The sequence below is a fragment of the Leuciscus leuciscus genome, assembly GCF_965113295.1.
Source record: "Leuciscus leuciscus genome assembly, chromosome: 6".
Lineage (NCBI taxonomy): Eukaryota > Metazoa > Chordata > Actinopteri > Cypriniformes > Leuciscidae > Leuciscus > Leuciscus leuciscus.
Genome location: NC_138730.1, coordinates 20,770,373 through 20,796,061, shown reverse-complemented (window position 1 = coordinate 20,796,061; position 25,689 = coordinate 20,770,373). Strand labels below are relative to the sequence as shown.

General features: G+C 37.3%; 1 protein-coding gene across 1 annotated transcript; it reads right to left on the bottom strand.

Annotated features, from left to right (window-relative positions):
• Nucleotides 1-1,174: 1,174 nt before the first annotated feature.
• wls (Wnt ligand secretion mediator) lies at nt 1,175-25,478 on the bottom strand. The gene is made up of 12 exons (XM_082172173.1): nt 25,228-25,478; nt 22,302-22,577; nt 16,664-16,788; nt 16,308-16,469; nt 15,854-15,990; nt 13,928-14,096; nt 13,744-13,841; nt 13,554-13,617; nt 12,911-13,054; nt 12,182-12,265; nt 11,914-12,067; nt 1,175-2,131 (listed from the first exon to the last, which is right to left on the bottom strand). Exons 1-12 carry the CDS (start codon nt 25,331-25,333, stop codon nt 2,022-2,024), a joined length of 1,629 nt encoding a protein of 542 aa, XP_082028299.1. The 5' UTR covers nt 25,334-25,478; the 3' UTR covers nt 1,175-2,021.
• Nucleotides 25,479-25,689: the final 211 nt, after the last annotated feature.

Sequence of the window (25,689 nt, the reverse complement as noted above, 5' to 3'; positions counted from 1 at the left end):
AGTGGGATAGTGAGAAAATAGGTGAAGCTACATTAAAAAAGGTGAATTCCTGTCATAATATAGAACAGATTAGGTACAGTACAAATAAATCCTTAACATGTAAACTTTTTTCAGTTTTTTATTAATTAATGATAAATCTTCCTGCAGAATTAATAGGCTTTGCCCACTCTGAAGCAGAAAAAACCCCATCTCTTGCCCTATAGTGTATACTGTATATGTTAGATATATGTTAGACCATCTCTATTATTACACCAGTGGAGCACTGGATTGCACCTGGTCAAAGAACACAGCAGGAGATTGTTGAGGCTGAAATAAACTGAAAGGCTGCTGTGTTGCAGAGATGAGCGGCAGGAAGAGGACCACAGCATACTAAGCAATGAAATAGTGTTCACAGGGTTTGCTATTTAATCCTAAAATCCAAAACAACTTTTTCTCAGAATTTTTTTATAGTTTTGAGTTATCTTTTATTTTTGTGTTTTCAGTTTTAATTCGAATTTTTTGCAATTTTATGAACTTTTGTCTTTTTTTATTAGTGTGGTTTTTCAAATATTTTTAAATAAATGTATTTTTATTTCAGTTTTATTAGTAATTTTAATACTTAATGTTATTTAAGTTAGTTGCCAAGTTAAATTAGGTTATTTAAGTAGCTTTTGTAAAAGTGCATTAGAATTAAAATATTTTAACAATAGGTTTAGTTGGCCTACCTCAATCCTGTCTCACTAACAGTTGGTTAAAAACGCAGCAGCCAGACTGTTAACTAAGGATTCAGTAAGTTAATTACTGGATGCTTTAAAAACCAGTCTAATGAAAGACAAATTTTTATTATCTGTGACGCTGTGTATGTAAGCTTGAATAGTCTGTTTTATATGTATATGTGTGTACATGTGTATATGTATGATTTTTATTTCTATTATTGTTCTTTATGTATTTTTTTCTTCTTTCCCACTGTAAAACAATTTAGATTAACTACAGATGTGTAAAATTGTGCTTTATAAAATAAAGTTTGACTTGACTTCTTATGAAATATCATATAATCCCATTAATATAAAAACTTGTTTTGACTTAGAGTTCAATGTTTGTGTCTCCATCACGACTGTATATAAACAAAAATGTAGGTGCAGGATGCAAAGTTTAAGTGAGTATGTTCACCAGTGATTCAACAAGCTAAGTCTCATTACCCCAACAAATCTACAATGTTCTTTATTTAAATTAGCATAAAAAGCATGAAAAAAACCCAAACCCTAAATTTCCACTTGATGCAATCGAAGAAACAAAAACTCCGATACTCTTTTTCTTTTCTTTTTTTACAACACAGTGATACAATACAGCTACTAATGCTTTCATACAGATGAAAATAAGCACTTTATAAAAAATATATCTCTACATTGTAACATAGAACATAGTGTTTGCCATTCAGAGCATAAGGACCGATCTATACGTCACTTGACATCCACATCTTGTTCTGAGACCTTGGTTTTAACTCAGTTACTCAGGTTATGTGTTCCATGGGTCAGTTTACATTTGGTGGGGAGTGTTTAAGGAAGTGAGATGAGGAAGGATCAACCGACAAAAACATAGATAACTATACAGTATGCTAACAGTTTTTCTTCCTTGTTTTGTAATCACAAAATGAAAGGGGAAACAATGATCTCAAAATATATCAATAGGAAACAATGTCCTTGTTTCCCTTTCCTCCTGGTTTTTAGGAGTACTTTATATTGGTCCTTGCAAACACCAGTGTCTTTGCCTATCCACAGTGCGAGATACATGTGATAATTTCTCCCAGCACCACAAGATGGTGTGCAACTCCATGTCTCTACAGCTCGGCACAAGCAGCAGTTCTTAAACGGAACCTCAGTGGAACGGAACCTCAGTGGAACGGAAAGTCAAACTGTGAAAAAGGGGCTTAATATTTGTGACGCTGTGTGTGAAATGAGGAAAACCACACAGGACACCCAAAAGAGTATTGTTTGAACTTTTGAGACTCTGCTGGCTCTTGTTGGACTGGGTAAAGGTGACAGCTACTCTTGAGCTTCTTTCCCGGTCATTTTGTAGAGCTCTGTAGGCCCGTCCACATGTGTGATGGTGGTGGTCAGCTGAATGTCCTCTCCACTGTTTCCACCTTGATCAGCTATATGGAAGAAGAGAAGAGAGGAAAAATGTATCAGAGACTGATCAACACTTACACTAACAGATCATTATGGCAGGAAACATTTAAAATTTCAAGGCGATGATATTTTCTCTATGTGAAGAATCCAGCATAAACAAAATACCTCAAAATTGCTGTAGTAAAAAACGATCTTATCCAAGTACATTTTTGCAATCATATCTTAGGCAATTGTATTAATTTTGGTGAAATTTGACAATTCCCAACTCACAACAGTAACAAAAGAAGTCAAAACAGAAGTTACACAAGAAAACCTCCGCGATGGAGGAGACCAGTATATATTGTGATGTAGTCACGGCCGGCTTCGCTGTGCAGCGAGGGATGCTGTGTTTCCATCACCAGTTTTGACGTTAAGTTTGTTGCGTTAAGAGTTACGCAAAACAGTGAAATCCAATTTGAGCAGCCAGGACGTCCAGACTGAGGGGCCATTTACAGACGTGAAACTTTTAATGTGTTCGGTCATTCATTTACCCGACAACGGTGTTTTGGAGGCCTGAAAATGCAAACGATACCATAATCGTCTCCGTGTAAACGATACAATCGCACATTTGTGAAAACGGTGACGTCATGCGCATTACGCATTCAGTCTATAGGTGCTTAGTGTTTCTTTACAGTGACATCGCCATCTACTGGTCTGACAGCAGAATACAGCGTTTTGAGTCGTTTTCGTGGATCCGTGTGAACGGGGAACATTTTGACAATAGTGTCGTGAAAATGCGAAAGAAAAATGTTTCTGTTTTTAGAACATCGTTGTCGTGTAAAGGCCTAAAAGGAAGGAAGCAGTTTGTCACCATTTCTAACTCATTCCCTTAGGCCGTGTGTCCACCAAAGCATTTTTAACCAGATGAAAAAGCCAGCACTCTTCTGAAGCGTCGCTGAGGGCTCTTGAGTGCGCTTCAGCGGTTTTTTTTTTTTTTAATTGAGGCTCAGCGGAACGGTTACTAGTATCCGATTTCATAAATAGTTTGTTTCTGAATATAAATGTCGACACAATGTAACATACTTGATATGGCACTAGTTTTGGATGAAGAGATGTGCGTGTCATCATTTGTTATCGTTGTACAAGCAGAATGTGATAGTCGGTCATTGTGGTATTTGTCCCGCCCCTCACTGTGATTGGATGGCTGGGTAAAAATAGATAGTGATGAGCACTGCTTTTATCCAAAGTTGAACATTCAACTCTCACGACCAGTAAAAAAACAAAAAAACATTTAACAGTTTAAGGTTGGTAAGAAGTCTCCAGTGCCCAACAAAGCTGGATATATTTGATCAAAACTACAGTAAAACGGCAATTTTATTGTCATAATTTAAAGTAACATTTCCATTTGAGTACATTTTAAAATGTAATGTCTTTCTGTGATGGCAAAGCTCAATTTTCAGCAGCATATTCTATCCATCAAACATCTTATCAGTAAAGTCATTATGAACAGATTTTCAGCTCTTACATTTACTCAAATTATAATAATAGGAGAATTTAGGAAGGATATAACCATTGACAAGTCAAACAACAATATCATTTTGTCTTCATGTCATCTACAAAATGTTAGGAAATTGGAGCCTGAGAGCTGAGGGTGACACTTTTTACCACTGGCTCAAGCACCTTAAAACAATTTTTTTACCCATAAAAAAGGCACACAAAATATTGAAGTAATTATTGAAAAACACACTGAATGACTAAATCTAATAACAACATATGCCCTTTGGGAGCAAAAAAACATGAAGAAAGTTTCAAGCATGACATCAAGATATTGATGGTTTTCATTACACCAGCCCAAGTAGGAAGCCTGGCTTAGATTAGAGACACCCACTGCCGCCAAAGAGGCCCATTTCCCCAAAGGAAAAAAAACACAAGCCCCTCCTTTTCCTGGCATCAAGATGAGCGCGTCTTAAAACAAACCAAACACCAGCACTATAAAACATGGTGCCAAGTGAATGCCTTCGCGGTACTGCAGGTACTGATTTCTTCGTGCTACAGACATGAAACGGCTCCGTCTGACTATCAAGAGACATCTTTAAATACTAAAATTGATTTAGACAACCCATCCATTTAGATACAGCACAATAAAAAACAACTTGGGGAGTATGACACACATCTTTCTCAGGCTTCATGGGGCAAAACTGAGTGGTTTTGGGTGGGTGTGCCTCAAAGTGTAGTCTTAGTTTGTCTGAAAACCAAATAATTCTAATGTTAACATATTCAGGGTTTTATATGGGTAACATTTTTGCAACATTCTGAGCAAAACTACAAATCTGGCCTTCATTCATTTATAAGTTATTGTTGATAAGACAACTATCATTCAAATAACTTTGCACAAGGAAACCAGCCTTTGATATCTCCAGAAATAGAATAAAGATTTAGTTTTAACTGTCAGCAACAGGTCCAACAGCCCCTTAAGGCTAGTCATTTGACTCGGTGACCATCTTTGAAACGCCTCTCTGGCAGCCATTTCAGTCAAGCAAGTACAGCTTCTATCTTTTACAAGGGGGAACATCAAATCATGGTAAACTCACACATTAGTTGTGATAAACTGAAGCTCAAGCATGTTTTATTGACGTGCGAAAATCTATGAGGTTCATTCTCGTGTTACGCAGCAAGTTTGAGCTTCAGCAAGAACCAATGAGGTTCATTCTCATCTGTTACGCCGCAGAACGTTTGAGCTTCCTCAAGAACCAATGAGGTTCATTCTCATGTTACGCAGCAAGTTTGAGCTTCCTCAAGAACCAATGAGGTTCATTCTCATCGGTTACGCCGCAGAACGTTTGAGCTTCCTCAAGAACCAATGAGGTTCATTCTCATGTTACGCAGCAAGTTTGAGCTTCCTCAAGAACCAATGAGGTTCATTCTCATCGGTTACGCCGCAGAACGTTTGAGCTTCCTCAAGAACCAATGAGGTTCATTCTCATATTACGCAGCAAGTTTGAGCTTCAGCAAGAACCAATGAGGTTCATTCTCGTGTTACGCAGCACGTTTGAGCTTCCTCAAGAACCAATGAGGTTCATTCTCATGTTACGCATCATGTTTGAGCTTCAGCAAGAACCAATGAGGTTCATTTTCGTGTTATGCAGCACGTTTGAGCTTCAGCAAGAACCAATGAAGTTTGATTTGAGGGTCTTCAGGGTTTGAAACGACATGAGGGTGAGTAAATGACAGCATGTGAAAAGCTGTCATTTGACAGCAAGGTGATCATCATGGAGAAATAAACTTTGGATCAGCCAAGGAGGCCGGATTTCCGATGGTTGTACAGTACAGTCTGAACATACATGTTGATGCTAGATTAGGCACGTTTAGTAAAAGTCATTATTTTGGTATTTATTTATGATTTAATGCCATTTCAGCAGTAATGGGAATTTGAATCAAAAATAGTTTCGTTTATCAATTTATAAAGCACATTTAAAAACAACAGATGTTGAAATCAAAGTGCTGTAAAACAAATAAAGAACAAACTTAAAACATAAATAATCTGAAAAAACAATTGGACAAATATAAAATAATACAACCTCAAACAGAATCAAAACAAAGTATAAAAATAAAGTCTTCAAAGAGGATTTAAAAATAAATAGAAGGGGAAGATCTTGTGTGAAAGGGAAGACTATTCCAGAGCCTAGGAGTAGCCACAGTAAATGCCCGGTCACCTTTAGTTTTAAGATGTGAACGAGGGACTTTGAGGAGAAATTGATTTGATGACCGAAGAGATCTAGTAGTAGTAGTAGTAGTAGTAGTAGTAGTATGTGGAGTAAGGATATTACAAATATACTGGGGAGCACATCCATGAAGAACTTTAAAGGGGTCACCGGATGCAAAATTCACTTTTATATGGCGTTTGCATATACATGTGTCTTTGCAGTGTGTGGACAACCACCATACAATGAAAAAAATCCATTCACTCCTTTTTTTTAATCCTCAAAAAGTTAACACTCAATAATCAGGCCGTTTGGATTTTCTGAGCACTATGATGTCATAATGCTCATATGCTCCACCCACAACCACTAACGGACTGTCCCATATTAGCATATTTCTGCCCTCAGCCATTCGACACCCCCTATGGAAGAGAGGGGTGGGATGAGCAGTTGCTGCTCATTATCATTTAAAGAGACATACACCGAAACAGGTCACAGTGAACAAAGCTGTTTTTGAGGAGGTAAAAAGGGGGTTGTTTTACACAACCATTGAGGAAATTTAACCAAAGTATATTACAAACTTTACATGAACACCCTAAAGAATCATACCAACTTGTAGAAAATGGGCATCCGATGACCCCTTTAAAAACAAAAAGCACAATTTTAAAAATCCAACACGGAACTTGACCGGTAGCCAGTGTAGAGAGGCAAGTACAGGAGTGTGTGTATATGTGCAGGTTTTCTAGTGCCAGTCAATAATCTGATAAACTGAATTACAGTAATCTAATCTTGATTTGATAAAAGCATGAATTTCGGTTTCAAGGTCCTTCTTAGAAAGCATCCTCTTCATTCTGGCAATTGATCTTAACTGGAAGAAACTACCTTTTACCACAGCACTGATCTGCTTATCAAACGACAACGTGGGATCCAAAATAACACCAAGGCTTTTAACCCAGTAGCACATATTAGAAGAGAGGGGACCAAAATGATTAGCAATGCCAGAAGAAAGAACTGAAATAATATTTTTTCCCCTACAGCTTTATCACTATTTAACTGTAAAAAAAGAAAAAAAAGAAGAAGTGTCTATCCAGCATTTAATGTCCTGAAGACAGACAAAAAGATTACAGAGAACAGGTGTTATTTTTAACGGGAAGATAAATCTGAGTGTCATCAGCATAGAAATGATACGATAAGTTGTTTCTGAATATTATAACCAAGTGGAAGCATAAATAAAGCAAAAAGAAGAGGACCTAAAATAGAGCCCTGCGGAACACCAAAAAAGATGAGCATGAGATGAGAAACATTTCCCCAAGTTAACAGAAAAAGTTATATCCTTGAGGTAAGATGCAAACCACTCTAGCACAGATCCCTGACACCCAGCTACATGATCAAGTCTTTGTAAAAGGATGTCATGATCTACAGTGTCAAATGCTGTACTTAAGTCAAGAACTAAAAAACTGCAAGAACCAGAATCAAGAGAAAGTAAAATATCATTGGCAACCTTCAATAAAGCAGATTCAGTGCCATGAAATTCTCTAAAACCTGACTGGATTGTTTAAAAAAAAAAAAACACTCAGGTACGAAGAGATCTGAGAGTAGACAACTTTTCCAGGACTTTGAAGGATCCTGAATGAAGGATAATTTGGAAATAGGTCTGTAGTTATTCAAATAATGCTGATCAAGATTATGCTTTTTTTTTTTAAATGGTTGGACTATGGCAGGTTTAAATGTGGCTGGTACAACTCCACTTGATAGAGAGTGATTGATAATAGCAGTAACAACTGGACTAAGAATAGGAAAAGCCTCTTTAAAAATTTTAGAAGGCAAAACATCAGAAGGACAGAAAGATGGCTTCATATTAGAAACAATATCGAAGAGCTGTGAAGATGACAGGTTGAAAAAGTGAAAGGGAGCTCTAATGAGGGACTCGTTCTAAAAGAGGAGAGTTTTGGAGTGGTATGTTAGACCTAATGCACTCAACTTTATGGATACAATTATTTAAAAACTGTTCACACCAATCAGCGGAGGTCTCCAATGAGGCACTAAGAGTAGAATTTAAAAAAGCAATGATTGTACTGAAAAGAACCTTCAGTCTCTGTGCATTTTGTACAATTAAATCAGACATATATTTGAACTGCTTTCTGTTAATGCTCAAGACAATCCCTGAAAATTTTATATGATATCTGAAGTTTGTCTGTCTTCCATCTGTCCTACACTCTTGTCTGAGGGTGCGAGTGGACCTATTCAACCTATTCAATAATTATGATTACAATATCACTTCAATAAATTGTTTACAATAATTTAACAATTGTGTCTTAATATACAAAAACATACATATACCAATAAAAACAACAGTAATGATAACAATTACATAGAATCTTTCAATTTAGTATATGATAACAATTCTAAATGATTCCAGGAGAAACCTTTTTAAAAATATATTTTTTTATATATATATTTTTTAAACATTATTAAAATATGTTTTAAAATTCTATTAAAATATGTTTTACACAAGAAATTCTTACACAAAAATCACAAACTGGTTTCTCTTCCCCTTTCAAGAAGACAATCATATATTGCTGGTCTTATTTTAAAATCTTGTTTCTTTAAAGAGTCCACTTTTCCTATTATGCTGATTATTATAGGATGTTGTTTTCAAAGACTCAAAGTGCTTGTAGGCAGGATTTAGAATCTGTGCAAATTTTTAAAAAAATGACGCTGTTGTTCATTTTCTATTTGTTCTAGAGCTAAAAGTAATGCACAAGATTCAGCTGTGAAAAGTGAAAACTGACATTTGTCCAGGGATACACTTGCCAAAATGTTTTGGACCAATCACTACTGCAGCAGATACATGACTGTCTGACTTTGATCCATCAGTGTATAATGGTACATTGAGATGGTAAGCTACATCTTATAATTTCTCCTGACATACATTTGGATGATTTATCTTTTTTTTGTAGGTTTTTTTTTTGTAGTTTTTCTCAATTGCTTGAACACATTTATTGAAAATATGCCTCGTATTCTCAAAACTGTTAACACAAATCCATAACGTCTCACCCAATTCTCCAAACATCCTATTTTGAGGTCAAAATGAAGCTCTACACTCAAAACCATTCACTCTTGCTGAAAGACCAAACTTTGCCCTCAGACAGTACACACAAGCCCTCAAAATTAAACACACTACAACATAGTCTAACACACTGGTGCAATAAATTTAAAACAACATTTCCAAAACTGGTAAGTTATGTTGCTTGCGGTTCCCCCCCTCACAAACTTTTTCACATGATGAACACAAAAGACACAACCAATGGATACATTGGCATATTTTTATTCATTCATGTACTTCACAGCACAACACAACAAAACAAAAACTTTTTTCCCCGGTTTTACTTTTTTTTTCTTCTTTTTTTTCTCTCCTCTAAATCTTTTTTTATATTTACTTAAGATGTGTGTGACCATCATATGACAGTAAAAGAGCACACACAAACCTTATTCTAATATGGAATTGTATTGGAATGGTAAAGAGTGTTGGTCGTGACAGGAGGGCCTTCACTCAAGGATACAATATGATGAAAAAGTCTAAGAATGTTCCACATATGGTTGATATACCATCATTGGCCTAGAAAGATAACATTCTGGGAGTCAAGAGGAGTCCTTTAGTCTCCTTTAGGAACCCTCTGTGTGACTGTACGACTGCTGGCCTTTTCTTGCAAGGAAAATAAACCTCCTCAAAGACTATTGGAAATGTTTGTCTCTTATTCGGTGATAGAATTTAGTTTGCCACCACACCTCCCTGAAGGTTCTCGAGGCAACGGTAAAGCAACTCAAATTTGGCCTTACTTGTAGCCCAGCCTCCCTCATAGTCATACCATTGACAAAGCCATGGGCAACTAGAGTGGCTTGAATTTCATCTGAGACTGCTTGTCTTCTTGCCCTTGCCCTTCGTCGTCCTCCTCCTCCTTATCCCCCCTCTATCTCTTCCTTCATGTCTTTCTGGATCCATTGTTCCAAAACTCAAACTAATTTGGGCCCTTTTATCTATCTATTGAAGGATCTGATTAATGTGTATTAAATTTTGACTCAATGGGCCCTATTTTAACGATCTGAAATGCAAGTATCAAACGCGAAACGCAAGTAACTTTGTGGGCGGGTCTCAATTGTATGGAACGTATGCTTAATTTGTGAAAATTTCTATGTCACTGTCCATCTTTATTATGTGGGTTTAGGGGGCACGTAGATCTAGACTATGTACGGAACTTTCTTTTTTTTTTTAAGCGGAAAATTTATTTTCAAATATATGCATTTATAGTGTATATAAACAAATATATATATTTTATAATGACATAATTATACATATACATGTACATTTATATGTTTTAAATACAATCATGATTACTGTAGGCTAATATATGTAGCAGTGCATTCAGTTACTATTTATTTTCAAATATATGCATTTATAGTGTGTATATAAACAAAAATATATTTTATAATGACATAATTATACATATACATGTACGTTTATATGTTTTAAATACAATTATGATTACTGTAGGCTAATATATGTAGCAGTGCATTCAGTTACTATTTATTTTCAAATATATGCATTTATAGTGTGTATATAAACAAAAATATATTTTATAATGACATAATTATACATATACATGTACGTTTATATGTTTTAAATACAATTATGATTACTGTAGGCTAATATATGTAGCAGTGCATTCAGTTACTTTTAAAAGGACAAAAATAAGGTGTCAGTGTATTTCATTAGACTTTAACTTTGTCAGCTATAAAAAAAATCTAGCATTTCCTCCGTAAATGAAATGTGTAAGCTAGATTTATGCCTATTTTTTCACATCTTCATGGACACAACAATGATTTCCCTTTAAAACTTTAGACTAGGTTTTTCAGTGGCGGAATTGTTTTATAAACCTGCAAAATAGCACCAGGGAACGTTTGCGCCGGAACACGCCTCCTCTTTGGTCTGAACCACCACCGGGAGCGCAAATGCATTTCCTAGTTTACCGACGTGCGTCTGTGGAGGGAAAAGTCCGCTGTGCGCGGGTGCAAAATAGGAATGATACATGCGTCGGTGTACAAAGTCAATTGCGCTGGGTGCAAGATAGGGCCCTTAGTGTTTCCACCTGGGTAATTGTGTGCTAACTGAGCTGAAGCTGTGCTGACTTGAGTGAACAATATTGAATGCTAGTGCTTTCTAAATGACAACATGGTGTGTGACAACAAGGCAATGAGAAATGAAGAGATTTGTGTGTAGAGTTTTGCAGTGACAGTTAAACAAATCTGACTCATGTGTCAAAACAGGGAATAGTGTTTATGGTTTAGTGAAATGGGTGTGATTTTTGATAAATGGCATTATGGTTTTGAAATTTAGTTCAAAAGCCTGGTTATAGTGTTTAAGCAATCGAGAAATACTGTAATACCGAGCCAGGTTCACGATGACAGTAAGATTTTTAATATACATTATTAAATATTCATATATTTTAATATTTAATATAGGGCATAGATGTGTTGATGTTATATCTATATTAATGTCCGTATTCTCCTTTTTTAACTTTACAATTAACGATTAAGTGTCCATTTGTCTGGTGACTAGTGAGGTACATGTAGCTGGAGTCTCTTTGAATGTGGTTGGTAAAGTTGTAATTTGTAATAACCTATTGTCGATATGCAGCTTTTCTGCATAAACGTTTTGCCATGAGAGATATAAAGTAGACACTGAGAATTCAAGTTGTCAGAATACAGGGCACATCCTGATTTAGCAGAGTTAGACGCGTTACTGTATTTTTACTGTTTTTTCCTTGATCCTGGAACAACATTCCAGTCTGTAGATTTTGTCCAAACCCTATCCCTACCCCTAAATCTAACCCGTCCCATTAGTTATTCCTAAAATCAGAGGGAAACGATAGGTGAATAACACTGATGTAGAAGCACCTGGTTGTAAGCCAAACATGACATATACCGTAAACTTGGCGCTGAAATCTGATTGAAATGTTGTTCCAGAATAAACAAAGATGATGTTGTTCCAGGAACATGTTGCACTTGGTGAAATCAGGTTCCGCAAATCCAGGAGTCATACAAATTTCTTTGCTCTTCAGGAGTCTTACCGCTTGACTGCTCGTCCCCGTAGCGTTTGTGAGACGGTGCATAGAGGAACATAAGGGCAAACACATAGAGGTTCCACATGCCATAGATCCCAGTGAAGAAGGCGCTGTTGACCTGAACCGTGTATCCGCCCCAGTGCCAGTGACCCTCATTCACCTGTTAACATATAACACGTACATAACAATGACCATCATCTGAAGGAATCCATTCACCTATAATCTACAATGAAATATCATATAGAAACAGATTTAGTGGATAACTAATCTATACCTGGCTTATGATGAAGAAGATTACAGTCATGGCAGCACATGCCAGCGTGACCAACATCAGAAATTTGAAGCGGAAGATGAGGCCCTAAGATAATAAAATAAAATCATCATTAAAGAAACTCAAGCTATAAAAATGCAAAATGATAATATAAACATATGGAACTTTTAAAATAAAAGTATTATAAAACTTATAATCCATAAAACAATTATACATAATTGACATTAAAGCTACTACTACTCAATTTGGGCTCAGTAAGATTTTTCTTTTTGAATTTTTTTAATATAATTATACATTATATAGACGCATTAAACTGATGAAAAGTGACAGAGACATTTATAATGATACAAAAGTTTTCCATTTCAAATAAATGCTGTTCTTTTAAATTTTCAACAAAGAATGCTTAATATTTTTGTGGAGTCTGTAATATGTTTTTAAGCAGCTGTTTTCATAATTGACCATAAGAAAATTCTCTTGAGAATCAAATCATCATATTAGAATGATTTCTAAAGGATCATCTGACACTGAAGACTGAAGTAATGATGCTGAATATGTGAAAAATATAAAACAGATACAATATTTCACAATATTAGTTCTGTATTTTAGATTAAATAAATGCAGCCTTGGTGAGCACAAAAATTTAGGACATAGTAATTCTCAACATATGATCACATCATAAGCTATTCACTACTGATATAAAAGCTAGCACTATCTATCTAGGTTACACATTACCTCATAGTGCAGTCGACGAGCCTTCGTCATAGCAGGTAAGGACGACCTTTTCCCGCTGACGTTTCTGAACACTTGGAACACCATGAAGCACAGGAACAGGAAGTAGAGACATGCACAGATTCCTGCTACAATAATGAAGGCCATCTGCACCAACCTCAGTTAAAGTCATAACTTTACTATACTATTGTGCTGATTTCTGTACTTCTGTGATAGTGTTGTAGTATGCATGGTGTTAAGACATCTTCCTGTGGATCATCATTTAGTCCAGACGCCTTTACTACATGTTAAGCCTGAACAGATGTGGTATGCAAGGCAGTAGAACAGGGTTTCTCAAACTCGGTCCTGGAGGGCCACTGTCCTGCACAGTTTAGCTCCAACCATGATCAAACACACCTGAGCAAGCTAATCAATGTCTTCAGGATCACTAGAAACTCACAGCTAGGTGTGTTTGATTAGGGTTGGAGCTAAACTGTGCAGGACACTGGCCCTCCAGGACCGAGTTTGAGAAACCCTGCAGTAGAAGATGCATGACCAGAATACAAGACTGAACATCACTGGGTTTTGACCATCAGCCACCATCATAAAGAGTTTCTCTTCAATTAAGAAACATCTGTATCGACAGCCCACACTTTCAGAAGGATACAGCCAGTTCTGTCCCAACATCTGAGGCCCAGATACTGTAGAAAGGATTCTTCAGCTGTACTCCTCTAAAAAGTAAAAAAATTAAATAAAATTGGTTTACCCAGCAGCACTAAGCAGTCAAGAACTCGAGTTAGATGGGAACTAAAGAGTTACTTCATGCAAAGAATGCGGGAAGTTCAACGTTGGCTCACCTCTCACACATATCAAAGATGAAGAGGCAGAATGAGCCAAAAACAATGGGTCCAACCTGTTTCCAGTACACAGAAAAACGGTTTCTCTCAGTCTGGTCCTAGAACAAAACAACAAAAGAAAGCATTAAAGTAATACGTTTTGAATATGGAAAACATATTCCAAAAAGGAAAAATTGGCTCCAACCATGAGATGTTCTCCACAGAAGATGATCCAGAAGGAAAGCAGCATGGCGTAGAAGATGCCCTGACGGATGTCACCAAAGAGCAGCATCCAGGTCCAGTCGAAACCCACTGAGAACCATTCCACAGGGATATTGATGAAGGTCATGGAGATTCCCAGAGCAAAGATAACCCTGAAAGAGAGCAAAGTGTACAGAGATAGGATCATTATCAATATACTAGCAAAGATCACTTTATTACCAACGTATATCTGAGAAGATATCAAAAGAGTAGAACCAAGAAAAAAAAAAAAAAAAAAAAAAAAGGTCAAACAAATTTGATTCCATCTTGCTCTTTGTTCTCTAGTGTTCAAAAGCAGGCATGCTAGGACAAGCTAGAAGACCATTTGGTGAGACTGAGATGGGGTGTGACTTCAAACACATGAATCACATTCCAGGCTGCCCGATCGAGGCAGAAAGAGACCATATTGTGTTGGAATGCTGGGAATTTCCCATGAGTTCAACTCTGGTGAGGGTACGAACTACGAAGGTGCATTTGATTTGCTGCCGATGTGAACAAAGCAGCTTTTCAGCTGTTGAAAAGTAAAACTTGACAAGCGATCCTTTTTTAAAGAAATAAGGCATTAAATTAATAATACTTTAAGACTGTTACAAAAGATTTCTATTACAAATAAATGTTGTTCATTTATTCAATCCTGAATAAATGCATCAGAGTTTCCACAAAAATATTAAGGAGCTCAACCGTTTTCAACATCGCTAATAATAATAAATGTTTCTTGAGCAGAAAATCAGCTTATTAGAATGATTTCAAAAACTAAAAAGAACCACATGGAAAAAACTAGGCGTTTAGCTTCCTCTTAAACATCAAGGGCACAAAAAAAGCTAGCTGTGAAGTGCAAGAATGCAAGACAGCACACATCCATGACGTCAACTAAAAAAAGCTGTTCCCTGGAGACGTGTGTAACTTGCACACACTGTCGGCTCCACTGGCATGAAGCAGCATTCTGGCATCATTCCAATAATAAGAAAATCAGCGGGGAGCTCATGTCACACATTCTTGGGCTTCTCTCTTTGAGATGTAAAAAGGGATTCTAGCCCATCTTGACACATAAGTGGAACAGTGTGCTAGTTGGCTCGGCAAAGCTTTTAAAACATGAAAGAATAATTATCCTGCCTGTGAGTCACACAAAGTATGACTGCTTGAGAGCTTTCGGTCTTCAGGGACTGCTAGTGCCAAACCAGAGTGAGGGAGAAATGGATAGATGGTGCATGTGGTGTTTAGTTTGTAAAGAAGAAAGATGTAAAAATTATGAAAAAGATTTTATCAGGAAATATGAATTTCTAAAATAGTATCATATCAAACACTGTTCACAGAGTAATGCATTTTGTATTGAGATATTAAATGCTAAATGCATTCCTATAGCTCAAACAGTTGAGCCAAGGTCATGGTTCAATTGTCGGGGAATGCATGAATTGATAAAAAGTATAACAAAAATGCAATGGAAGTTGCTTTGAATAAGAGCGTGCATACTATACACATAAATATATGCATGCATGTATAAAATGTTTAGGATTTATGATTTTCATCAGAATTAACCTACTCTGACCAGATTTAGAGACCAGAATATCACAGAGACTTGAGAGAGGACTCATTTGACTCAGGCCAGTAAGCAGGCACCTAGCAACCACATAGCAACACTGTATAAACAACTCGTAACCCCTTTCAGCCAAATAGCAATGCCCTGGCAACCACCCCAGCCAAAAAATTTTAATAATAAAATGTTTCCTATAGTCAGACCAGTGTGAGGATCTAAGTTATCTTATATTCCTTCATTCCATTGACCAGTAAACTACTAAAACCAGAAACATTCTAGTCCCATGTTAACATTTGACCTAGAAGCCAAGTTTAAGTGACAGAAACATAGCTTTACTTTTCCAGCAGGACGGGTGGCCTGGTCATCTGGGTGATTCTCTTCCAGTACCAGATCATGATAATGAGGATGCTGGGAGTGAGGAACGTCTTCATGGCAAACCAAACCTTGGTGAAGCCACCGTTTTGATGAATGCCCTGGAAAGTTATATTGAGAGGGACGTTATAGTGACATCATGAGAAACACATTAAGGACACTTAATTGATGGGCATGGTTGTTTGCTGAGAGTCAAATAAGAAGAGCAAGGCAAACAAAAGTGAAGATTAAGAGGTGATGCAATCCAGATGTCTTCAGTCCACTAACATTTGTATAACCATTGCCCTGTCCAGAAGTGTGTGCCAATTATAACAAGCCGAGACTGGGCCAAAATCCTCCCATGCAAACAATGCTCAAACAAAACCGTCTACACAACAGTGAGTTTTAAACATGCATCTATGACCGTATTAAAACTCACCACAAGACGGATGTCTCTGATTTCTCCAATCCCGATGTTGACTTTTTTGCGTTCGTTGACAGGTAGCCGGATGTTGAGGAGATAGTACTTATGGGCCACGCTGCCAACCTCCATAAAGGGCAACAGGTCACAATCATAGTAACGGCCTTCATACTCAGAAGTCTGAAGAAAGAAAAAAAAGTGCTTACAGAGACTGAAGGGAACTAGTCAAGTACAAGCCAAATTCATTTGGACAATTTGAGAATAAAATCGGCCAACGACAAGCCACAGCCTTGTAGCTTGTAGAATGGACTTAACACTTCCAGTAAGGGGTGTGTTTGGATCTGGTATGGGTCAGAAATGACTAGTGTGTTTACCTTGGTTGCAGTGAAATTGCAGCTCAGTTTGCGATGTTCTATGGAGTGGGCCATCTCAGTCCACTCACTCAGGGTGCTGTCTCTGTAGGCCAGACCAACGTCCATGGTGACCAAAGCTCCATCATCTACACACCAACATCCAACACACTTACTTCAGTTTGAAATATCAGAACAATTCTGCACTTTAACCAGTCACAGTGGCTGCATTATAGAGTAATCAATTAGTATAATTGAATATTAACCCATATGACTTCTTTTCTACTGTGCAACACAGAGGTGATTTTTTTAAAGAATATCATGACCACTCTTTTTCAAATTATGAAAGTAGATGAGGAGTCTCAATCTCCAAAAGGTAAATATAAGTATTTATATGACTAACGATATCCATATGACTCGTTGTCCAAGTTAAACCAAGTTACCTGAAAACATACAATTGCAGCTAATTGAAAAAAAAAAAAAACTAAAATAGTTTGAAAGTAATTTAATTTATTGCCTGATAATCTTCCCCCGTTAACCGCTACAACTGGATCAGGGCTGGATTCATAAAACATTAAGAATAAAATTCTTCCTAATTGCAATTTTCATTTAATATGATTATTATGGTAATCTGAAGGCAGTGCAAAAAGAGCTGATCAGCGAGTCTTCGGCAAGAACCGCCATATTTGAGAACTTAGAGTTTTTAAAATATTTAGACTTCAAGAATTGCACTCTTATAAAGAACTTAAAATTCAACAAAACATTTCTTAACTTCTTTATTAAGAATATTTCCATGAATCCGGCCTCTGATTTGTAAATGAATAATTTAGGCCAATTTTGTGAACTAGATCAAATCGATTAATTGAAATGATCATATTTCTTAGTGAATGTTAAATTCAGTCACTTACTCAATCATCGTCTTAAAGGGCAAGAGTCGTATGAACCATTTTTACTGTGCTTTTTCTGCTCATTTTAGATTAACATCATTAGTCAGGATATAGCTCAAATTCACGTTCTGTGTACCAAAAAAAAAAATTGAATCACATGCAACAACATGAGGGTGAGTACATGACAGAATTTTAATTTGAGATAACTCTTATCTCTTCGAGACCTTCACATCTGAAAAAAATGAAATGAGTGCCTGCTGACTGAAGAACAGCAGTGGACATTTTCACACAAGGCCAAATGCAGACACGTGAAATGACAGCTTCATGACAGCTCATACCATTCTCATGAATAAGCCCTGCCATTGTTGTGTGGCTAAAAGTAGCTCAAGGTAACCTGGGAGTCATTTAATCTACGGAAACCCTATTCAAGTCAATCATAACCTCACAGACTGGCATTTTCGTAAATGTTCAAAACTTGGGGATTGTCAAAGTATTAGAGAGTCATGTGGTGTGATTCTCCTGAGCTTTGGGAAAGCAGGAGGTAGCTGGCAAAGGGGCCCGTGGTTTAGATCGCTTTGCACAGCCCTGTGTGTTCCACTTCACCTCTCTAAAGAGATCCTTGTTGTGTTATGAAACAAGCTGGAGAGCACTAAAGAGAATTCCTGGACGTGGAGGACTGAGCTTTATGGGGGGAGGGGCAGGAGGTAAAGAAAGGCAGAGAGCGGCAGACATTATTAGCCCTGTCCTCTCTCCTCCAGCGTGTCTGCAGTGGCCCCCACCTACGAGCGGCTGTGCCAAAGAGCTTTGAATGTCAGCTTAGCGCACACAAACATTCCGCCCGGGCGCAGCGCGCATCACCCCGGCGACCAAGCCATTTCAACAGCTGTGTTATTGCTGGAGACCGTCCAAACTGTGGCTGCTTGGGCCAGAGAGATGAGAAAGCGAGAACCAATGGCACTCCATGGAAAATGAAGCAGAGGGGCTGGTGACAGGGGCGTTGCTAGACCCTTTTTGAATAAAGTTTTTTTTCGTGCACCTGTAGACTTTTCCTGATGAGTAGATATGTCTGAAAATAAGCTTTCCTATTCATTGAGCATAGTCATTTACATCATTTGAATTATTTAAAACTTGAAGGCTGATTGTAACAATAAGCGAAAATATCCTGCGCATCTTCTTCAGTCCGCCCTCTCGCTGTGCTCCTCCTCCTTCACTTTTCCCTGTGGAATACTCGACTTGCGGTCAGTCACACGATCATAATACGACGTAGTTGAGGATAGGTAACTACCAGGCGGCTAATGCTTATTTATGTGATGAGTAGTACCCTATTTGAATTTTTATTATTTAGTTGAATGAGGACATCCCGTTTTCCAGATCCAATTTACTTGGCACAGATTTGATCATTAGCTTCTTAACTACTAAAATAAAGCTTGCTTATCTCTACTAATTTGGCCTTGTTTGCTGCTTGATCATCAGTGAAAGCTTTTTGAAGTAATATGATTACAGAAAATGAATAAATACGACTCCTAAAGTCACCAGAATTAAATGTTTTGGTGTGGTTTCTTGAGGGGGTGGGGGGGTTATGCCCCCTAAAATTTTGGCCTGTGCTCCAGTGATGATCAAACTCTAGAAACACCCCTCGTGATCCAATTTATATCTAAACTAATCAAATTCTATAAATATTTATTACTATAATAAAAAATGTTTTTTTAAAGTTTGCTTAAAATGTTCTGTTTAACCAGCATGAGGATTTCCTAGCCTCGTATCTAGATTCTGACAATTCTTTTGTATAAATCAAACGAAATCAAACCAACTGCAATCTGATGATGACCTGTGAAGAGATGACACCAACCCCTGCAAGGACTTCAGATGACGCCAACTCTGAATCAACATACACAACTGCAACATTTTCTATATATTGTAATTATTACGATCACAACTGCTGTAACAATTGCTTTAATGAAATCGTTTCTGCCTAAATTAATACATGATATTAACTAACTGCATTATTTGTATTATCTTAGAACTGTGCATTTATGACATTTGGACATTACTTTGACAGTCAGTCGGTGTCCATCTTTCTGTAAAGCTGCTTTGAAACTATATGTAATATGATATGCTATAAAAGCGATATAAAAACCTATTTGAACTGATTGAATGTCATGACGCAGCAGTGCAGCCAAAGTTCGTCTCCAGGGTTTTGGTAATAAAAAATGTGTTTAAGGAGTTGATTTGCATTGGTGTCTTTGCCCATGTGCCATCTGTAGTTTAAAAGCAGCAGTAACGCGCCTCTCTCTTTTTTTTTTCTCTGTACAATATGTTACTTTTTCAGAATGAATTGACTTTCCAAACATTGCACAGTACGCCTGTGTTGGGTGAATGCAGAGTGCCAAATGAATCCCTGCTAGGACCTTATTAGAGGAGACCGTTGACAGTCTGTGAGGTCTTGCTCAGAGAACAGGACACACACAGAGAGAAACAGCTCTGGCAGAAGATCACACAAGACTCATGGTAAACACATAACATCTGGCTGAGGAGGATCTTCAAGGAGAGCGCGTTCCAGATGGTGCTACAAAACCCTGAACAACAAAAATAGTTTCTTCAAGTGCCAAATGCATATGATAGAAATGCACAGCAAATATAATGCAATGAAACAAGCGAATTTTTTTATTTTTTGCTGGTTTATGCATAAGCATGTGCTTCAGGGTGGAGTATATAACAGCAGGAGCATGGTGGTTTCCTTCCACACTAGCAGTTAACGTGTTAAGAAACCAAAAAGACTCCTCCTACATTTCTCAAGACATGAATAGCCAAAGGTTCTCCTGCTGCTAGAAGGAGCCGATGTTCCGCTCACTTTCCCAGACTGCTCTAGCTCAACAATGGCTCTTCATTAGTGGCCAGTGTTATCCGCTTAATCCCATCTTTGAAAGGGCAGACTTGGAGCCGTTCCAGATCCACACCCTCCCACAACCAGATGATTTTGAATGGCAACAGTACTATGCAAGTCTTCACGGCTGGAACCAGTCAGGTTCAAACAAAGACACAGTAATTTGACAAATCAAGAGAAACTGTCAAGAAGAGCCTGATTTAAATAATAAATTGTGATGGAATGGAACCATCTAATAAGATCAGATATTAATAGTCATTATTTAGTCTACACTAATCCAGGTACATTTGAAAAAGCATCTTTCTCTCTACGTTTTGGCCTTCCATCCACACATCATTTTTTTTTTTTTTTATAATGTATTATTATCATTATTTTTCTCTGTATTATTCTTGTTATTTTATCACTTGTCTCAGATAATATTCATTTTGTTTTGTTCTGTGAAAAATATAAATAAAAAGTAAAAAAAAAAACTGGATACATATCAAAAAGCTGTTTTCCCGTTGTAGTGTGGACTGTAAAAAAAAAAGGAAGGTATTTGAAAATGATGACGCATGTTTAGTCATGTGATTATTGTACCAATAGATCTCTCTTTATAGTGGTATGTACCTGCTGTGTGCTAGTCATTTTTCACATTGTTGCTAAAGATAAAGTTTCCTTCTTCATATTACATTCCCCCAAAGATGACAGAAAATGTACTCGCAAGTGCTGTCCAGTGGAAAAACATGTTGACTAGGGATGCACCGATATGAAAATGTTGGCCAATACCGATTACTCTTTATATTTGAAAGCCGATAATCGATATATTGGCCGATAAATCTAATAAAAAAATTATAAATGTAAGAGCCTGATTACAAAAGCAAAAGTCTCACCATTAAAAGCCATGTCCAAAGCACCTTAACATGATTCAAATATATACAGTACAATAGCCTATAGTGAACCAGTGTAAAATTCCTTAACTTTTCAAATGAATTTTACACTCTGATGGCCAAATTTCTCTATCAAAAGAAAACTACTGCCTTACAATGAAATAAAACAATGCCTAAATAATGCAAACAAGTCATTGGACTACACGTATAAAAAAATACAAATGCATGTGCCATAGATAAATAAAATGGAATAGTCTACTCAGACAATAATTAAATCATTTTAATTAAACCATATTGTTTATGAAAATAATCTGAGAAAAAAGTGCTAGTTATTGTTGACAATGGTCAACAGCAGCATTTTCCTTAAATGGAGTGGCGACCTGAGTAAGTGGTGATGTATTTTGCTACTAAAATGATTGTGCCAGAAGAACAGCGTGAGAACTTTGATCTCTCAGTTTCATCTCAGAGAGCTTTTATGACGTTTTATTCATGCACAGTATTTACATTTCAGTGTGGACTGAAAACTCTAGTGTGGATGGAGAGCTTTTGAAACGAAAATGCTGATTTCATATGCATCTCTGGATTAATATAGACCAAATTAATCTTAATCTTCAAAAGTTGATTTTGTAGGTGTATCTTAATTCATGAAATGGCAATGAAACCAGATGGCAGGACTACATTCCTTTTATTATCCTCCAATTGTCTGTGTCAAAGCCTAGAGCATTTCCCCCCCTACCTGCATGCTGACTAAATCCTTATTGAGGTCCCTCAGGCTCCAACTACAACAGTGAGAAAACAGACCATCCATCATTGTTAGTCCTCTCACAGCATGTGAGAAATCCAATCTACTTTTGGGTGAATAGAATGGGAAAATCCTCTGGGTGTTCATTTGTCCCCTCCTACACTTTCAGCAAAATAGCGATGTTCTCATAAGCTTAAAAACCATATAGTGATATCATGTTTTTGGAGGGAAGATGAGCAAAATATGACCTGCTCAAACACATACACACATTTTCATCACTTACCAATCGGGTTTTGCATTTTGAATGCGATGTCAAGCTGGAGGATAACCAACATGAACTGGAACCAGGCACTCATCTCTCTGTTGGGCAGAGGAATGTGGACCGCAAACACAATGTTGTTGGCCTCGATTCTCTTGGCCGTGGCTTCATCAAAGTCTCTGATCTTGCTGCACTGGTCGGGGCCCCATGGCATGAACCATTTGGAGCCCTTATGGTGGGTCTTCACGGTGTCCACACACTTGGTGGCCAGGTAGTGGACGGCGGTGGTGGGACTTGGAGCTGCAGAAAAAGATTTAAATTATGCATTATATGAATAATTTAAGAACAGTCTGTCTAACAAGTTATAATAACTTGAGATATTTTGTGTCCATATTTTGCATATAAGCAAGAGATAAGAAAAATATCTCTGCATTTTACATTGAAGAACCTTTTTGAATTGCAAGGAGCATTTATATGTATTCATATTCTATCTATATATTTTTTTCATTATTGCTATTTGTCCTGAGATGACCACTTCAATAAAAGCAATATATTTATGTAACATTTTATAAAATGTTATAAATTTGATAGTTTCATAAATTTATCAAATACCAAGTAAATTTTTATTTGTAAAAATATGATTTAGTGTGAATGATTTGTAAATAATAATACATTTTAAATTCATACAGAAATCCATAAGTGCATATTAAGCTAAACAATGCAGACTGAGAGAAAAGACCAGCAAATGTGAAAATTAATACTTGTATCCAGCAAGGATGCATTAAAAGTAACAGTAAAGACTTTTACATTGTTACAAAAAATTATTTCAAATAAATGCTGGTCTTTTGAACTTTTTATCAAAGTACCCTTAAAAAATGTATCACAGCTTCCACAAAAATATGAAGCAGCACAACCGGTTTCAACATGGATAAGAAAACGTTACTTGAGCAGCAAATCAGCATATTAGAATAATATGTGAATGATCATGTGACTATGTAGACTGGAATAAATTACATTTTATTGTAAAATAGGCTATATTCAAATAGAAAACAGTTCTTTTAAATTGTAATGATATTTCACAATATTACTGTAGATCAAATCAATGCAGCCCAAAACTTACCACCCCCATATTTTGAACGGTAGTGTATAATGAAAAAAAGGCCCTACACAATGAATACAAGACTTGTAAAGTGACTCTCTGATAAACTCTTGCTAAGAGGGAGTCATTAGCATGAGAAAGTACGGACAGGCTTCCTCCACCATTCAGGAGGCTGGTCCTGGTAGTTTGTTAAGTACGAGTCAATAGATCCCTTCCTGGGTCATTGAGGACATCTGAAGTGACCGGGAAGTGTGAGATAATGTGAACCAGCCTGTGGCTTGAGGACACTGTTCAGGTTCAGTCTCGATTCCAAACGGTGAAAGCAAAGCAACATTAAAATGGCCCCAATATTTTAAAAGCTAATGTGTGGGCTTATAAATTGCTCTGTTCCTGTTTTGAGGGGTACAAGCTACAACCCTGTTCCTGTGAAATATACTGAGCAAACTAAATTAGCTTTACTAAACCTCTTTCAGTTCAATTATTCATTGACCCACAATCCTGAGAACAAACCCTCTTCAAAATACCACCATAAAATAATGGTCGCCTTTCGGCCCGGTGACCTCATGCCGTGTTTAAGATGTCCAATAACAGGGGGAGCAGTGCGCCTTTCTACTCAATTACCCAGTCTGCCACCAGCCACCGAACAAACACAAAAGAATCCCGCTTCATTAAATCAATCGCAGGCAAGAATAGCCAAAGCAAGCTAATTTATCACCATTCATCCCACATTCTGCAGGAGACCAAGAAATGATTCCCTTCCTATCAAAACCAGAAGGAAGTCTGAGGTTGCGAAGGGGAAGTGTGGATGAGGACGAACCGTGTTTCCCCAATAGTGCAAAACAGAACAAGCTACATGGAAAAGAATACTCAATCCTTAAGATAGAAGGGAATATTTGATCGCTGTACAGTCAAAAAGGGCGTAGAATAACATTGGTGAGGTCGATTGGAAATGCAGACAGGAGCCTGTGGGAGCAGAGGGCTTGTCTGTTCAGATGTAGGATCAAAGAAAACTTCTAGAGATGCACCTCGTTTAACCCTTTACTGGCCCTTATTTATTAACCCTTTCACTGAAGAATAGAAACACAAGTTAATGCACTACACTTCACTAAAATAAACATAACATTTGTAATATACAATATACTTTACTGTTAAAGGAAATGTTAGCTAGCTTTGTCTATTGTTTGCACACAGAAAACTGTCTATAACATCATGCTTTTGTTAATATGTCTCTTACACGTTGTACTAAGATTTCTCCTGAGTTGTATTAGTCTAACTGCTCTAACTTTAAGTTATTCATACTGAACAGCTATTAAAAAGTTGGTTCAAATATAAAATGTGCGTTTATGATACACAAACCACGCGTGGGTATATAGCAAAAAAATCTCTTAATAATTATCAAGCTATTTTTAAACAGTACTGACCGACAAATACATTCTTTCACGGTCAAATATTCAAGCTCAAGTGGGTTTAAACAAGCAGAGTCTTTCTCGGGCTAGTTCCTCAAGGATTTTCAGGTAGGCTACCTGGGAAAAACAAGAAACTTCAGGGCGCAGAAGTAGCGAGTAAAACTAAATGTCGCGTCTCTCTTATATCGGCTCTGAAACTTCCAGGCGGAACGCTGAAAGCAGCAGCACAAAGACTGCAGCAGTCGACGGGTGAAAATAAGCGCCCATCTTTGACACTACTGTAACAAAGCCATTCCGCAACTTTTCACTCCTTGCCATTACGCAAGTAACACTTGTTTTTTGCTAGAAAAACACACAATTTTGCACACCAGAACGAATGACCACACACAGTGCAGCAAAAAGCCAGAACTAAAATCTAGGCGGATTTGTAAAAGTAGCCACTCACCAATCAGTCCTCCGACCATAAAGGAGAACGCCTGGAATAAAAGGAGGATTACTCCCACAATCACCAACTTTTTGGTGCTCATATTCTCAATAATTGCTCCAGCCATTTTCAAAGTGTCTCTTTCGCTAGGATTGAATGCAAAGAAACGAAAGTCACTGCATCCAGGTGGACCAGTGCGCTGTCCGAGATTAAGTGCGCGACACGGGCTGTGTCTCAAACCCCCAGTGAACTGCCCGTGTTGCGCTCTTCATAGGGAACTGTATGGGAAAGGGGATGACCACGTGACCCACCCTGCATCAGGAACAGAGTGCACGTGACGTCATGCCAGACTCCTGGCCAGATGCACAAAACTCAAAGCTTTTCATTGGCCACAGTGTGCAAAACAGCAGTGGTTGATTTTATGCTTTCAACATTTTTAGTAGGCTACGTAATCATTTTAATACAAAACATTGTTCATATTGT

What these genes read in the sequence shown, in the direction of transcription:
- wls (XM_082172173.1), bottom strand. Translation starts at nt 25,333, where the DNA reads ATGGCTGGAGCAATTATTGAGAATATGAGCACCAAAAAGTTGGTGATT. An exon ending in ATGTTGGGACAGAACTGGCT is followed by an intron (nt 13,055 to 13,553) that starts GTATCCTTCTGA and finishes AGGTTGGTGCAG; the next exon opens with ATGGCCTTCATTATTGTAGC. An exon ending in CGGGGACGAGCAGTCAAGCG is followed by an intron (nt 2,132 to 11,913) that starts GTAAGACTCCTG and finishes TCTTCCATATAG; the next exon opens with CTGATCAAGGTGGAAACAGT.